This window comes from Petaurus breviceps, unplaced genomic scaffold (genome assembly GCF_028583685.1).
Source record: "Petaurus breviceps papuanus isolate PSGF00001 unplaced genomic scaffold, PetGlider_PUasm1.0 178, whole genome shotgun sequence".
Classification (NCBI taxonomy): domain Eukaryota; kingdom Metazoa; phylum Chordata; class Mammalia; order Diprotodontia; family Petauridae; genus Petaurus; species Petaurus breviceps.
Window position 1 is genome coordinate 18,559,364 of NW_027185777.1, and position 17,736 is coordinate 18,577,099.

The 17,736-nt window shown below is 40.2% G+C and overlaps 2 protein-coding genes across 4 annotated transcripts in view; one reads left to right on the top strand and one right to left on the bottom strand.

Moving 5' to 3' along the window:
- APBB1IP (amyloid beta precursor protein binding family B member 1 interacting protein) overlaps nt 1-17,736 on the top strand; it is a 121,222-nt gene that overhangs the window by 78,851 nt on the left and 24,635 nt on the right. Inside the window, exons 8-10 of the mRNA XM_069086336.1 lie at nt 5,589-5,675; nt 6,359-6,502; nt 10,757-10,867. Of these exons, the coding sequence (XP_068942437.1) occupies nt 5,589-5,675; nt 6,359-6,502; nt 10,757-10,867 (342 nt within the window). The remainder of the gene's footprint in view (nt 1-5,588; nt 5,676-6,358; nt 6,503-10,756; nt 10,868-17,736) is intronic.
- Nucleotides 1-17,736, bottom strand: part of LOC138159957 (protein adenylyltransferase SelO-like) — a 105,955-nt gene that overhangs the window by 5,590 nt on the left and 82,629 nt on the right. The gene's annotated exons all lie outside the window — the stretch shown is intronic.

The following is a 17,736-nucleotide window of genomic DNA, read 5'->3' on the forward strand; positions in this document are numbered from 1 at the left end:
ACTCAGAACCTTCACAGTTCTAGCTGGCCTCCTCTGGACGCTGTCCAGCTTGCCAGTGCCTTTCTTCAATCCACAGTGCCCAGAACTGAACCTGATACCCCAGATAAAGTCTGATGAGGGCATAGTACTAGATGACTATCACCTCCCATCTCTTTACCACTCTTAATGCAGCCCCAACTCTCACTAGCTGTTTTAGCTGTTCCATCCCACTACTGACTCAAACTGATTCAAGAAGTTTACTGTAAAACCCCCAAATCTTTTTCAGAACAAATACTGTCAAACCATAGCCCTCCCCCACATCATACACTTAAGAAACTGATTTTTGTACCCATATACAAAACTTTTCTCTGTTGATTAGATTTTTCCCAGTGCTCTAGCTTGTTAAGATTGTTTTGGATCCTGACTGTTCAGAATGTTAGCCATTGTGTTACTTGGTCTCAGTTCCATTTTCTGTAAATTTCTTTTTTCAAATCGAAATTGGCTGGTGAGTTTCCTATGCATCCACATCAGTCTCTTCGGTCCATATTCGTTTTTATTGTTTTCCTTTTGTATCTTCAGAATTTCATTGTTAAATTTCTCTTATCCCTCCTGGGTTGACTTCCCCTGAGCCATCTTAGTTCCTGGATCTTCCTGCCTAGAATTCTCTCACTCTCTCTTTCTCCCTAGCTGAATCCTACCCATTCTTCAAAATCCATCTGAGGTTCCAACTCCTCCATAATATAGTCTCTGGTCACCCCCATTATCTAGCTATTTCTCCTTCCCTTGAGTTTTCTGATAGCATTGAATATCTATTTGACTCACTTGGCCCTTATCCACTGACTGCCTTTTATGTATGTGTGTAGGCCTTTTCTCAGCACAACCGGAAGATAAATGCCTTCCATGCACTACATCATCTTCTTTGTGTCTTGTGTGTAAGAGATGCTAGCTGATTAGTCTTCTTAACATAGTTTTTAGTCTAAGAGGTACCACAAGCCTCAAGATGGGCAAATGTGGCTTCAATTCTTGGGGAAATTCTAGAATATAAATAAAAGTACTAATAATACACTTGTGGAAAAGACAGAGGGATATGGGCTAGATGAAAATGCAATCCTGTGGGTTTATAACTAGTTGGATGGCCAGACTCAAAGAGTAGTTATAATGGTTCAGTGTCAATATGACCAGAATTCTTCAGTGGAGCCAATTGGGGATTGGTGTTAAGCCTTGTATTGTTTCGTGTTTTTCATCAGTGCCTTAGATAAAGACTTAGGTAGTATATCCACCCAATTTGCAGATAACAAGAGTATTATGACCTACTTTTATCAAAGTTTTGCCAAAATCCAGGTAAACTCTTTCTATAGCATCTCCTTCATCTGCTAGTTTAATAAACTTGTGCCAGAAAAAGAAAATAACGATGTTTGCTGTGGCCTTTTCTTTTTGAAGCCAGACTGATGCTTCCCCACTTCCCCAGCCATCTCTCTAATGAGCCATTCTAGAATTTTCCCAAGAATTGCAGCCAAGAAACTTTGTTCTCTTCCCTGTTTTGAAAATCAGGACCGCATTTGCCCTTCTCCAGCCTTGTGATACCTCTCCTTTTTTCCAGGATATTTTAAATGTCAGTGATGGCAGCTCATCATTCACATCTCCTGCTTTTTTCAGGACCAGCATATGTAGTTCATTTGGACCAAGGGATTTGAAGTCATCAAGGGCAACTAGGTGCTCTCCTACTATTAAATTGCTTGTTTATGATAGTCATTTTTCTGCTACTTGTAGTGTAATGGCCATTCTCCTCTGCCAATAATATAGAAACAAAACAGTTTCTCTCTGTTGTCAGAGCAAAGGTCCTGTGCCTTCTGTGATATTCCTTTTTTCCCAATTTAGCTAAAAACACCAGCCCTGGGGGCGGGTGAGGAGGGGAGAAAGGAGAGAATCTGGAACTCAAAGTTTTAAAAACAAATGTTAAAAAAATAAAAACACCAACCCTTTACATGTTATCTTCACTCTCCCTTGCTACAAGCCTCAGCCCATTTTGAGCTTTAGCATTCCTGACAGGTTTTAGAGGGACTGTGCCATGTTTTTTAAAAATCTATCTTGTGTTACTTGGCCTCAGTTCCATTTTCTGTAAAGTTCTTTTTTTTAAATCAAAGTTGACTAGTGAGTTTCCTATGCATCCACACCATTTCCATTTTAATTGTTTCCCTTTTGTATCTTCAGAATTTCATTGTTTCATTGTTAAATTTCCCTTATCCCTCCTGGGCTGACTTCCCCCCAGCCATCTTAGTCCATGGGATCTTACTGCCTAGAATTCTCTCACTCTCTTTTTCTCTCTAGCTGAATCCTACCCATTCTTCAAGATCCATCAGAGGTTCCAACTCCTCCACAATGTAGTCTCTGGTCACCGCCATCACCTAGCTATTTCTCCTTCTCTTGAGTTCTGATAGCACTGAATATCTATTCCATTCACTTGCCTTTATCCACTGACTGCCCTTTATGTGTATGTCTAGGTCTTTTCTCACCACAACCAGAAGATAAACTTCTTACATGGGTTACTTCATCTTCTTTGTGTCTTGTGTGTAAGGGATGCTATCTGATTAGCCTTCTTGACATAGTCTTTAGTCTAAGAGGGTGCTGTCCTAAAAGAATTAGACATTTTCTTGTTTCCTACTCCTGCTACATCATACAGGGCAAGTAGTTTCCCTGGCAGAGTTTTATTTGCTGCACAAAATCACAATTCTTGAGCTGGAGAGAACTTTAGAGGTTCAGCCAGTCCAACCTTCTCATTTTACAGATGAGAAGGCTGAGGAATAGAGAGGGCTTAAGTGCCTTGTCCAGGTAGCTTCATAACTAACTTAAGTGCCTTGTTCAGGTAGCTTCATAACTAACTTAAGTGCCTTGTCCAAGTAGCTTTATAACTAACTTAAGTGCCTTGCCCCCATAATAACCAAGAATTTGAACCAGATATTCTGAGCCTAAATCCAATGTTCTTTCCATTATGCCACATCTGTTTTCTTTTTTATTCCCGAGAGACCTTGCATTCCCAGCAGCTGTTGTGGAAATGGTATATAAAAAGTGAACAAGATGGTATCACTTCCACGTAGAGGCTTCCTTTTGACCCAGACTTCCAGATTGGTCCATAGTATCCCTCTCTACCGGATACAGAAACACCTGGTTCACCTCCTTACTCCAAAGGATACTGACTAGATTGGGCTCAGCAAAGGATGTTCTGTTTCTCAGGGAGTAGAAGTTCACTTGTCTTTGGGATGTCTCTTTTGGGGATCACTATAAGGTTTGACTTCTACTTCCTCATCACAAGTGACATCCCTAGGTGACAGCCTGAGAAACTGTGACTTAGAAGATGCAGACATTGAAAGTTAAACTGTGGGGAGAAAGGGGATCAAAGGAGCCGAGATTAAAGCACAGAGAGATGCTTGGAACATTGGAAATTTTTTATATAATGTAAGACAATTTAACCACGTGTGGAAGAGCAACAGAAAAATCAGTCCTTTCATTGGTACCCTTCTGACTCACATCACAGTTTTAGTTTAACAAATTTAACAGTTTTCAGAGAGCTCTGCATTTCTGTGTGTGCCTTTCCCTCAATAGGGCTTGATTCTGTTCACTTAATGACAATTTGGCTTTTTTCAAATTTTTTTCCATAATTCTAAGCCCAGATTGGAAAAATAACATGGCAAAAGGAATATCTAGTCAGACAAATTGTTTTTATGGTGATTTTGTTAGTTTTTATAGTGATTGCTTTTATAGTATTTTTGTTTTTATAGTAATTATTTGTCTGTTGTATTAGAATAGTTTAGCATTTTGATGCTTTAGGGGAAGTCATGGACTCTGGAATATTTATCTTCAAGCCTAATATGAAACAAAATCTATATTGGCTCACAATCTCTCCTGTGCATAGAGCCACTAACTTTTAGATTTAAGAAGCAAGGGAAAGTTTTTTAAAAATTGCAAATGCTTATATGAACAAGGAAAATTCTTCCAAATACAATGAAAAGATGGAGAATGAAGAGAGAAATCTTCATTTATAGGAAGAATCAGACATACCAGACATCCTGTGTTTTATTTCACCAAATACCATTTTTACCTTCTCTACTTCCACAAAGTTTGCCAAGGTTTCCTACAGTTTAATTTCGTTACTTTCATTTTGTCCTCCAGCCTCCTCTATGGACTTAGGTCAATAAACAATTGTAGGGCAGACTAAAAAGGTCCTTTCATCGATACAGTATGTTCTTAATGGGATAGGTCACCTATTAAATTTTATTCACATCTTCTGAATAAAAATGCCAGGACTCTAGACATGAAATCTTTAAGTTAGTGATTATAATAATGACAAAATCAAGATTTGAAGGACAATCCTTTGATACCTCTTTATACCTGATTTTATTTGTACTTAATTTATCTACTCATTGATCCGTTTATTTTTAGGCACATAGTAACATTAGACTGAGAGAGTAAAGATGAGAACAGACCCCATTCACACATAACACACATCATCTCTCTCCTGATCCAGGTCCATATCACAAGCTGTCTTTTGGATGTTTTGAACTAAATGAGCTGGCAGCCTCTCAGACTCAATATATCCAAGACCAAATTCATTATTTCTCTACCCAGATCTCCCTTCTTCTTAGTTTCTGTATTTCTTCCTCCAGATCATTCTGGTCTCTGAAGTTAGACAGCCAGAGTCATTCTCATCCCTTCTCTCTTCCTCATCCCTCACATTAAATCATTTGCCAAGCCTTGTTGATTCTACCTTTCCGAAGTGCTTTGGGCCCTTTTCTAATATTCTTAAATTCTTCTTTCCACCACATACCTTACAATCAAATCACACTGTCCTGCTGGCAGTTCCTGTCCAGTCTCTATATTGTTCCCCTGCCTGCTCCTCATGCCTGGAATGCTCTCCTCCCAGCCTCTGACTCAGACCCCTGCCTTCCTTTTAAGACTCAGCTCAAGTACCACCTACTCCAGGAAGCCTTTCTTCATCTTGCTAGCTGCTTATGCCATCGCCTCTAAGGGTCCTCCCCTTCCTCCCCAAATGACTTTGTATATATTTTGCTGTAAAAAGTAAGCCTCTATTTTGTTTTCGGCATTGCCTTTCCAGCTCCTAGTATGGTGCCTGAGAAGTAGCAGGCATTTAACAAAAGCTTGTTTGGGTAAACTCAGTTAAATTCAATCCAGCCATCTTTCCAACTGGATTATAAACTTGTTGGGAGCATTGCTGTCTTCTTCTGGATTCCTCACGGGACCTAATACAAAGGAGTCACTCAGTAAGTCAGAATTATCAACTCTTGGTGTTGAAAAATGAGATACAAGTTATCTGTCTTGTTCAGTCTCTTATGTGATGTATGAGTCTCTTCAGTAACATCCCCAGCAACCAACTGATCTCCTCCATCTAGTCTCTGGTTGAGTGATGCTGCCTAATTGTCTTTTCTAGTTTTTTCACAGATCTAAATCTGATTTTCCTGGAAACATGCTTGAGGGCAGGGACTAAGTAATTTCACTTTAGTCTAATCCCCTACAGTCTCCAGCAGAGTTCAAGGGGCATCATAGGTACTTACTACAAGAATTTGCTAATTTGAACTTTTTTGTATTTTATCCAGAATTTCTACTTGGCTAATAAAGGAAAAAAAGAAGGCAAGGAAACGAATGAGAAAATGAATGCAAAGAATAAAGAATTTTTACTAGAGGTAAGCTTAATTAGGAAGTGTTGAGAAAGGGTAGGGACATTGACCAACGTCTTTACCTTGTGATGGAGATCAACAGAATGTGGACCTGGAGTTAGAATCTGGGTTCAGATTCCAAATCTGACTATGACTACCAAAGGTGACCTTGGGAAACTCACTTAACCTGGCATTACCTCTCTCATACATAAAATGAAGGGAAGGCTTGAACTAGCTCAGAGGTCCCTTTCAACTCTGTGTTATTACTGAAAGAAAAGAGAGAAACTTTACCTCCATTGTGCTTTCTTTTTAGGATAACTCAGATGAAGTTAAGTAATTTTATAACCAGTTTTGAGATTTGGGGACACACACCTGGAAAGATGAGAATTGTTAATATGCTTAACAGACCATCATATGGTAATGCAATGATGCCACACAAAAAAAGAGAGTCCATCTGCCTTCCTCATCACAGACTTTAATTCAAAAAAAATGCCTTGAGTAAATTTCTAATTTCTACTTTGCACTTGGTCTCAGTCAGTTTCTCCATTAACTAGCAGCATATTTGCATTGTGGGACGCAAACATGTACATTGAGTATGTCAGAGAGAAGTACCTCGATTTAAAGAAGGGTTTGTTAGAGTTTGTTTAAATGCGAGCACAAATGTCTGTTTACATTTTGTATATTTTCTGTAACTGGACTCTCGATTGCAGGAAAGTTTCTGTGGGACATCTGTCATTGTGCCAGAAATTGAAGGAGCTCTTTATTTGAAAGAAGATGGAAAGAAATCCTGGAAAAGACGCTATTTTCTTTTACGGGCTTCTGGAATCTATTACGTACCCAAAGGAAAGACTAAGGTCAGGAAGGCAAAAGGAAACACTTTAGCGATAAAGCATTTCATGAAGGTGAAAGGAAAGAAATCTTCAGGTGACATTTTAAGGGCAAATGTCTGTTATACCTGAGAAGTCTGATATCATGACAACACTTGTACAAATACTGTGTTCAGACAGAGGTAATGAAACTACTTTTCATCTTGTACCGTGTTTCCCCGATAATAAGACACTGTCTTATTAATTTTTTTGGAAAGAAAAAAACCATAGGGCTTATTTTCAGGGGAGGGCTTATGTTGTCCTGCCTCAGCTCTCCTCCTCGGCACTGCTCTCAATGGCGCCAGCAAGCAAATCACTGGGGAAGAACAGGATGATGCACTCACTGCTGCAGCTCTGATTGGATGCAGCTTGGAGCGCGGTGTGCGTTTCACGGGGGGGGACAGTGCATACAGAGGGTACCGTAATGTAGCGTGTAGCGCAGGGGATCACCTTCACTACAGTAGCAATCTCAATAGGGCTTATTTTCAGGGGAGGGCTTATTTTAGAGGAATCTTACACAGTACGGGAAAGGCTTATTTTCGGGGAAACACGGTAGTAGTCAGGCCTTGTAAATATGTTCTGTTCAGTTTTAAGTCCATATTTTAAAAGGAGACATTTTTCCTAAAGATTATTTGATTATTTTTATTCCAATACTTCATCTCTTACCTTCTAACTACTTCTGTTATCTGGAAGCAAGAGGGAATGAACAGCTCTAGATAAAAGTTTTCCTGAAGGCTTAATACTTTATATAATAATAGCTAAATAACAGATAATAATGACAGTTAGCTGCCAGATGGGTGCAGTGGATGCAATACTGATCCTAGAATGTCAGGAAGATCTGAGTTCAAATCTAGCCTCAGACACTTACAAGCTTTGTGACCCTGGTCAAGTCACCTCACCTTGGCCTCAGTTTCCTCATCAGTAAAATGGAGATAATCATAGTATCTACCTCGCAGGAGCATATGAGATAATAATTGTAATGTACTTAGCAGCACATAGTAGGCACTGTAAGAATGTTAACTAATATCATGATGATGATAGTGGTGGTAGCCTCATCCCTAAGTAAACACATAGTTATTTAATGAATTCTTCTGCAGGCTATTTATGGCTGGTCACTACAGAAAGATGGAGAAAAAATAGCAAACTATAAAAAATTAAAAGAATAATTATAGTTTTCCCCCTGATTTTCATTCAGCTGATAGGGCCAAGGTCTGATCTAAGACCCATTTTATTGCCTTATTTTTTTCCCTTTCTTCTGAGTCATTTCTTTCCCCACTGCTCTGTCTCCCTTTCTATTTCCAGAGAAGGCCTGATACTCATGAATTTTCTTTCCTATAGGTTCCTGCATCAGTCTTATCTTCCTCTCATGTAAACCCAGGAATCATCACAATAATAAATGCTCACATTCATGTAACACTTTAGACAGCTGCTTTCTTCACAACCCTGTAAGGCAGGTGTTATTATTCCCACTTCACCAGTAAGGAAATTATGACAGAGAGAGGTTAAGTGACTTGGCTTCCTAGTTGAGTCTTCTGACTTCTCTGCCCACTACCCTCTGAGGCCTGGTTGGGCAAAAGGTGCTAATGACAATCGTTTGAGTCCCCAGAGTCTCAAGGCAGATTCATTTTCACCTCAGAGGAAACTCCAGCCTGACTGTCTAGAGTGAATGTTGCATGGATTCACATAGGAGAGTTATTCTAGGTCATTCCCCCAAAAAACCCTCTTCTCGAACATGAATGAGTTTCCCTAAATTTGTCCTGTGCTTGTTAACAGTTTTAGTTGAACCGGGGTCTACAAAAATTTTAAATAGATGCTCTTTCTTTGTTTTCATATCATATGAACTTAAGCATTGAAAGAATCCTTAACTATTTTCTGGTTGAATGTCCCTATCACAGTAAGAATCTCTCTACAATATCCCTAGCACATCATTCCATCTGCTTCCAAATCCACCCAGCTCTCACATGGGGTTAATAATTAGGCTTTCGGATAACTGAAACATAATGCTTTCTTTAGCATCAAAATCGCATGAAGATAAAACTTCCATAGACGGTTTTTTAGGAAGAGCATGTGTGTGTAGTGGATAGAAGCTGGGCTCACAGTTAGGACAACCTTGGTGGGAATCCCATCTCTGACATTCACAAGCCATGTGACCCTAGACAGAGTCCTTCACCAGGTCCTGGACGGGTTGGTGTAAGGAGTGTTCTTGGTGATTCTCACACTTGGAATTTCCTAAAGGAGGAAAATCCCAAGTTCTTTTCATGTTCCCATTATAGTTAAAGTGTCTGCCTTGCCTAGAAGGCTGCAGTTTGGATTTAGGTAAAGAAATAACATTGGGCACATAGCACATAGCTAAAATGGGGCTGATACACTAAGGGGAATCTTAAGAATTTTATTCCAAGAATTGTGACACATTTATCAAGGGCTTAGTTAACTCTGGGCCCAGGGCTCTATATATTTCAGTGCCATGGTTATGGAATGACAAACATACCTACCTACCTGCCCTTGGTTACTTATCTAATAAAGAAAAAAAGGAAATGTGTCATTCAAAATATAGTGACCTGGTCTTGTGGTTTCATTGATATAGGAACCTCCCAGGAGAAGAAATTCCCCGTACCAATACAAGTCACCATTTTCTCTGCAATGTAAAATCTTAATAGAGGTGCTCAAGGGCATTATGGGATTAAGTGAATGTACAAGAGAATCACAGAGGGCTTGGTGGCTTCAAGTTCAACTCTCTGTACACTCTACCGGTTGCCTTTCGCTTGAAAATATTATAAATTTTACCATGAATGCATAACACTGTTATAGGTATTCAGATACAAGTGAATACTTTCCAAGAAGAATAACATCTTCATTTAAAAGTATTATTTAATGAACAGATGATTGCTTGATGAACAAGCAGTGCCTGTGTTTGTATATAATTTCAGAAGATTTTATTTGATTTAGCACAAAACTTGGCATGTGATAAGAGCTTAATAAATGATTTTTAAATCATTCCTTTATCCGCCTTAGCAAGGTAATATTAGCATAGATCACCTCAGCACATAGTCTGTCTGGCACACAGTAGACGTTTATTAAATGCTTATTGACTGATTGGCTGACACTTAAAAGTAGCAACTTCATATAGAACTGGCAAGTGTAATGTTATTTGCTAAAAATGGGACCTTGCAATTTGCATGATAGAATCAAATACAAGATTCTTTTGGATTATCAGCCCTTCTATCCATCTCTGCAGATAACTGATTGAAAGTTGATATTTTAAGGCTCCGTTTGTGTTGAATTATTGCTTTTGAAATAAGGCACTTTAAAAAGAACTATTAGCTGGTGTGAAAAAAATTGGGGAAAAATTTTTTCAGCAAAAAAAAAACAACATGGCAGGTGAAAAAAAAAAGAGGGGGGTGAGGGTAGGGAACCAAGCAACAAAATCACATTTGCTAATTCTAACTGGTATTGTTTGTAAGCTATATTTAGCATCAAAGAAAACCAGAACAGAGAAATAGAACCAATTTGTAATTAAGGTGTGATGGAATATGCAGATTTTATACCTCACTTACTCTTCACAAAGAAGATTGTTCAGTGAGGCACACATTTTGTTTCCATGGCAACCTGTCAAGCACAATAAATAGCGAGAGCGAAACTGCAGTATTGGAAGAAGAAAAAAAAAGGACAAGAAAAAAATCTTTGCATTGAGGAAGTGCCTGAAATTTCTGCTAATTTACTAAGAAGTACATTTAGTGCCTTTTATTGTCTATTTTTTAATGGAAGCCTTCTTTAGGAGGAAAAAAACCAAGATACTATTTCTAGCCACAGAATGCATCCCTTTGTCAGAATGGAAAGATCTTTGTAATGTGTGCACTGAGAGAGAATGTCCTTCTTTCCTCAGTGGTCACCTTGTCTTGATTGCATCAGTAGGAGTAAGCCAAGGTCAATTTGCTGGGGCTCTCAAAGTCAGTCAGTGGTGCAAGGTGTTAGAAGAGCAAGAGAATTTTTGGATCCAGTTTGGATCCTTTTATTTTTCTCTTTCCTCTGAAAAAAATAGCTTTGATTTTCAGGATGCCCTTCATAGCAGAATATCAGATGAAACAAACAAAATTCAAGATGCTTTTTTGCCTAAATATTTCACATTGTTAGGAAGGGATTTCAGAAATTCTCATGAGATCATTGGGAATAGGTGGACTTTTTATTGTCCTGGAATCTTGGTTAAATTTTCTGTGACATTATGTTATTTCCCTTCACTTGTAGACATCACGAGATTTGGCTTGCTTCATACAGTTTGAAAATGTAAATGTTTACTACGGAACACAATGCAGAATGAAATATAAAGCTCCAACTGACCACTGCTTTGTACTAAAGGTATGTGCAAGGAAATCCTGTGTTTTATATTTGATGTTTATGAAGATTGTGACTCTGGGCATCCCTTCTAAGCAATAAATGTTAAACTACATACTTGACCACCACTTTAAAAGTAACAACTTGTGTTCTACTCTATGTGTATTTATGTATGCATAAATGTATTTTACTATTCCTTTAGCCCAGACCTATGCTTTCATCCATGTAATGAACCCTCTCCAATGATGCAGAATCATCTGTAATTTTTTGGCGTTTCATGGAGTATGGAGAGGTTTAGTGGTGTGCCCATTGTCATACAGCCAGTATGTGTCAGAGGCAAGACTAACCCAGGGTTTCCTGACTCCGCTTTTCAGTTCTTAGCAAGTGTCTGACCCATACTGAGTGTTTAATGCTTCCTCTTTTATGACTGTGTATTTTTAGAGAAAGATTTATTTAGGGAAAGAAACAAGATGCTGGACACAAAATTCATCCCTTCATCAGAATGGAAAGATCTTTGGCACGTATATAGTGAAAGGAAATGTCCTTCCATCCTGGATGGTCAGTCCTTGCTTCAACTACTTCAGTAGGAGTGAGCCAAGGTCAGTCAGCTGTGGCTCTCGAAGTCTTGTGTGGCTGTTTGCAATCTACAATATTAAGGACAATCCTATAATCCAAAAGGATATTTCAGTCTAAAACTTCAATATGCATCTCAGCCCTAGATTCTCATACAATCTATAACAAAGGTTCTGAAATTTGAACTTGGACAAGAATTTTGTGGATAATGTGGTAAAGATAAAACCTAAGAAATCAGTTCTGTATGTACTGACTTTCTTATGTTCAAAGTAGAAGAAATTTTTAGAAAACCAGAATCTGTCCTCACTGGCAAATTTCCATGGACTAAATTAAAAAGAAAAATTCCTACACTGGGACCATGTTTTGGAAAGCTAACCAGAAATATCTTTCATCTAGCAAATTTAGCATCTGACTCTTATAAATGGGTTCAAGAGATCTGATTTCTACATTGCTCAATTGTCCCTACGGCACCATATCTTCACACCCACATGGATCCTTCTCCCATCCCCAGACACTTCAAACACATCAGAAAGTATTTCTTGAGCATCTAATGACACCCAGTAAAATACTAGGCCTCTTACAGTATGCTTTACTTCTGGGGATCAGACTAGTAATCAGATACACAAATGTCAAGCCGTTAAGCTTTTTGAAGTTGATTGGAGCCTGGTGTTAATGAAACGAAGGTCACAGGTTGCCTTTTCATATAAGCCAGTGAATGCTAAAGCAGAAACTGTTGTCGTGACCTATAAGCTATAGCTCCAGCAGCCCTAGGCAACCACTGCAGACATGCATGCCTTTGGTCTCACAGGCGAGAGTGGGTATGGGAGGGGGTTCAACAGAGTCTGTCACCACTGCTGGGAAAACAACTGAAAGTCTGCGCTCTGCTATGCATCTTGCTTCCTGCCAGAATGTAAATTCCAAGATGGCAGTGTCTTAATAAAACTTTGTATGTTCCCCATGACCTAGCACTGAGTAGATCTTAATATACATTAGTTGGATTAAAGCAAAACACATAAAAGAAGGCTATACAGTGTTCTAGAACATTTGATAACATGTATGATGCTTTCTTGGCCAAAGACAACACAGTGCATTGTGGGATGGTAATAACAAATGAAGTTACTATTTTTTCCTCTGTTCTAATTGTTCTGCTGTTTTAGAAAGGACTGCAGCAGAACCGTTACTTTCTTAATATATTTGGATAGCCTGTAGTTTGAATCATAAAACATGAGTACAAAAGCATGCTTAAACTCAGTTCAGTAGATCAGTTAATGAAAGAACTGTTCTGAATTCCCATTCCATCCCGTTTTCTCCACTAGATTTTCCCATCTGTCATCTGTCCTCACTTCTTTGTTTATCTTCAGCCTCTGTCTACTTGCTGCTTTCCTACATGCCGATTCTCCCTCATCCTCAAAAGACCCCCATGTGGATCTATCCTTCTTTGCTAGCTCTTGTCCCATATTTCTCTTTCCTTTTTTTGGCTAAATTCCTTAACACTCAGGACTAAGACTAAATTTCTTTTATTAAGGGGATTTGTCCTGTGAAGTTTGAATTCAGTCAAAGGACCTCACTTGAGGACCAGATGTGGCTGTAAGGCCACAGGTTCCCCACCCCTTCCTTAACTCTAGTTCATGACCTTATCAGACTGCTGAATAAAACTGCTGTCTTCAGTGATCTCATAATTGCTGAATCTAATCCCGGTCCTCAGCCTTCTTAACCTCTCTTCGGCCTTTTATACTGTCAAATCACCCTCTTCTCCTTAATACCCTTTTCTCTTTAGCTTTCCACAGCTAAGGTGGCAAAGTGGATAGAGTGCTAGGCCTGAGTGAGGAAGACCTGAGTGCAGATTCAGCCTGACTCTTAAGAGCCGTGGGATCCTGGGCAAGTCACTTAACCCTGTTTGCCTCAGTTTGCTCATTTATAATATGAGCTGAAGAAGGAAATGGCAAACCACTCCAGTATCTCTGCCAAGAAAACCCCAATTGGGGTCACGAAGAGTTGGACATGACTGAAAATAACTGAACGACAACAGTGTTCCATCCTCGTTCTCCCCTGACCTGTCTGACCACTTCTTCTTAGTCTCTTTGGCTGAATCTTCCTCTATAGCATAACCATCTCTGGTGGGTGTCCCCCAGGGATCTGCCCCTCTTTACTGTTTCACTTGGTAATCTCATAAGCTTCTGTGGATTCATTGATGATTCTCAAATCTACTTATCCAGCCCTGTCTCTTGACCTCCAGTCTCCTATCTTTACCAGTCCATTGGACAGTTCAAACAGAATGTCTCATAGACATCTGTTTTTTTTTTTCTTTTTGGAGGGCAATTGGGGTTAAGTGACTTGCCCAGGGTCACATAGCTAGTTTTTGTGTTGTGTCTGAGGCCAGATTTGAACTCAAGTCCTCCTGACTCTGGGGCCGGTGCTGTATTCACTGTGCCACCTAGCCACCCCTCTCATAGACATCTTGAATTCAACATGCCCCAAACTGAACTCATCTTTCCCTCCAAACCAAACTCTCCCCTATTTCAAACTTCTTGTAAGTCCTAGCTAAAATCCTACCTTCTACAAGAAATCTTTCTTGAACCCCCTTAACACTAATGCCTTCCCTCCGACGATTAACTCCAACTTGTCCTGTATATGTGTTCTTGGTACATTGTTTTTTGCATGTTGTTTCTCCCATTATACAGTGAGCTCCTAGGAAGCAGAGACTATCAATACTTAGTATGGCCTGGCTCGTAATAGGTACTCAATAAATGTTTATTCACCACCACCGCTGCTACTACTACCACTACTATTACTACTACATGACTGCTGCTGCTGCTGCTACTACTACTACTACTACTACTGTTGCTACTATTACTACTACTACCACTACTAGTACTAATACTACTACTGTTACTACTACCACTACTACTGCTACTAGTAATACTAATAATAGCTACTTTACTTGTGTTATCTCATTTGTTCCTAACAGCAGTATTGAGAATAAGTGCTATTATTATTAGCCCCCATTTTACAGATGTGGAAACTAAGGCAGATAGAGGTTAAGTGACTTCCTAAAGATCACACAGCTAGTATCTGAGGCCGGATTTGAACTCTTCCTGACTCTAGGCCCAGCACTCTATGCACCGTACCTTCTAACTAGCTAATTACTACCAGTGTGGGCATAGGCGAATCATCCTTTCTCCTGGCCTCTTTTTCCTAATCCATAAAGTGAATTAGTGGGACTGAATGAACTCTAAGGTTCCTTCCAGCTCTGAATCTATAACCTATTCTCCTATGAACAGAAGCAGTCATAATAAGCTAGTGAGAGAGAGAGAGAGAAGAGAGGAAGAGGGAGAAAGAGAGAGAGGGAGAGAGAGAGAAAAGGGGGAAGAGAGGAGAGAGGGGGAAGAGAGGAAGAGAGAGAGAGGAAGGGAGGGAGGGAGAGAGAGGAAGAGAGAGAGCGAGAGAGAGCAGGCAGTCTCAAGGTCATAACAATGGAGTAACTGAGGTAAAAAGGGGGAAAGAGTGACAAAGAGGCTTGTCTGATCTTCTCCTGGCTGTATCAGTCTCCTATACCCATCAGTCATTAGTATATAAGGGATGAGCTGGAAGCACACCCCTTAACCACCCACGGACAGTAGCCATGAAGCCCCAGCTGCATTCTGTAAAGCTCATTGCAAGGGGGTCATAAGTCCTAATGGTCTCGGTTGCCCTAAGGAGCTGGGCAAGTGTAGAGTTACAATGGCTGACTTCCCCCTGAATAGAAAGGCTCAGTTAATCTTTTGCAAGTGTTTCCCTCTGTCTTTGACACCATCACACCGCCAGCATGTCTTAGACAGGAGGGTAGGTGTATACATGTTACACAATGTCAGAACTGCTTGACGTCAAAGCCCAGGCTTAGCTGGTGATGAGAAACCCTTCAAAGGGGGCAAATAGCAAGGTAATCTATATGCAAATTGAACCAGTTTACTTGGTCTGATGTGCTGGAGACAATGTGTGGATTTAATTATGGTTTAGTGGGGCTGGTTTTGCTTGAGTAATCTGAGAGTAATGGTGCATAATGCTGAATTAATCTCAGATTTAGAAAAATTGGTTTCCCGGGAATCAGCTGAGACAAGGGCATCAGCACATACCATTTATGCAGCTGGGTACCTGTCTTGAAGTCGACCTGCTGGAAGAGTGGCCTTTCTATCCTCTCAAGTCTGTTATACTTACCTTTGCTGCCAGTCCTAGAGCAGGTAGGGTCAAGGCTGCTGAGCTCTCCCCCTCTCAGATTGCTCCCAGAGCTGACCTTATGTCATGGTAACAATCCTGTACCCCCACACCTCCACTGACTCTTTATTTAGTTTATTCAGTCATGTATCTGAGAGCTGCATCAAGCAGGAGGTTTGTGTTTCAGGTTAGTTATATAACAGTCGGAACTGCTAGGCTCATAATAGTCTTACATAGCTCATAACAGCCTAGAGCTGGAAAAGACCCAGGACACCATTTAGTTCAGGAGCTCTTGACCTTCTCTGAGACCCCTCCTCCGAATAATGTTTTCAAATGAATAAAATACATGGGATTACAAAGGAAAACAAATATGTTGAAATAGAATTATTGAAATATTTTTATAAACAAATTCACAGACCTCAAATAGAATCCCTGATCTAGTCCACTCCCCTCATTATATTGATTAAGGAACCTGACACCCAGAGAGGTTAAGTAACTTGCCCGAGGTGACACAGATAGTGTTAAGAGGATTTTAATCAAAGTCCTTAGACTCCAGGGGCAGGTCCCTTTGCCCCAAACCATCACACAATTCTATTGCATTAGATTCTCAGGGCTGACTGTCCATTGAATCTGGCTGAATTTAAGAAAAATAATCAAACAGAAAAAAAAATTACTTTAAGGGACTTATTTAATATGCCTCCTGTGGACCTCAAATGGAAACTTTTTAAAAGAATGGGAGAGCAGGAAAGGAAGCTTTCATTTTTTAAAAAAACCAATGATATCCAAGCCTACAGGCTTAGTCTGAAGCACCAGTTCTGTTGGAAGCAGAAATTTTTTTGGATGCAGAGAAAACCAGAATTCTTTTTACAGAAAAAGCAAGGAAATTTCCAAGCTGTCACTCAGCGTGGTGCATAAAAAGGGGGAGGATAAGAAGCTAGATTATAGATCACAGATTTGAGTCAGTAGAGACCCTTGAGCTCCTCTAGACTAAACCTGTCATTGTCCAAATGAAGAAAGTTAGGCCAGTGAAGGCAAGTGGCTTGCCCCCGGTCCTGTAAGCAGGAAGAGACAGAGGCAGGTTTTGAAACACAGGTCCCCTGGTCACAAGTCTGACCCTTTTTCCTTTGAGCCAGTCTTCGGGTATTGATGAAAATGAAAACCAACCCATTTTCCACCAGGCCTCTGCTTCTTACTGTGAGAAAGCTGCTCATTTGTGAGCAGTCAGTGAGATGTTCCTTTTCAATCCAGCTTCCCTGTTTCTGGCTGGATGGCACTCAGCTGTTTTCTTAGGGACAGCTTCTGCTTTCCCAGCCACCCAACCCCACTTGTTCTCTCCCATGTGGCCTAGTTCCTTCTTCGATAATGTGGGGACATCAGATTAATTTCCTTACTCAGATGTTTAGTTATAGTTTAGAGAACTTAATTTGTTTACAAACACCCTGGTACTTTTCTCCCTCATCCTGTTCAGCCTTCTGTGAAACTGTCTGTCTGGAACCGTGGCCACATTTTAATTAGGGAAACTGTATTTCCTTAATGTACCAGTACATGGATGCACAAACATTCCAGAAGGAGTGGGGTATAGTTCAAAAGCGCTGGATCTAGGAAATCAGAGGATCTGAGTTCAAGGCCCAGACCTTCACCTGTGTGAACTTGGGCAAGCCACTTCCTTTGAGCCTGCTTCTTCAACAGTAAAGAAGAGAGTTGACCAGGTGATCTCTGAAGTCCTTTATACTAATCTGAGGGCTGGACCTTAATTGAATCTTCCCTTTGTTGTACTTTGAGAGGTCTGTAGTCAATGGAGTGAGGGCCTTGGCGCCAGGAATGCCCAGGTTCAAGCCCTGACCCTGAAATGTACTGGCCTGTGTGACTTTGGGCAGGTCACTCATCATCTCAAAGTACTGGGCAATTTACTAAGACTAAATGTTTCAAGGGGAGGCTAGGTGGTCCAGTGAATAGAGCACCAGCCCTGGGGTCAGGAGGACCTCAGTTCAAATGCAGCCTCAGGCACTTAACACTTACTAACTGTGTGACTTGGACAAGTCGCTTAACCCTAATTGCTCTGCCTCCCCCCCTCCAAAAAGCAAATAAATAAATAAATAGAAGCTTCAAAGAAGGTGTTCATCTGTCCT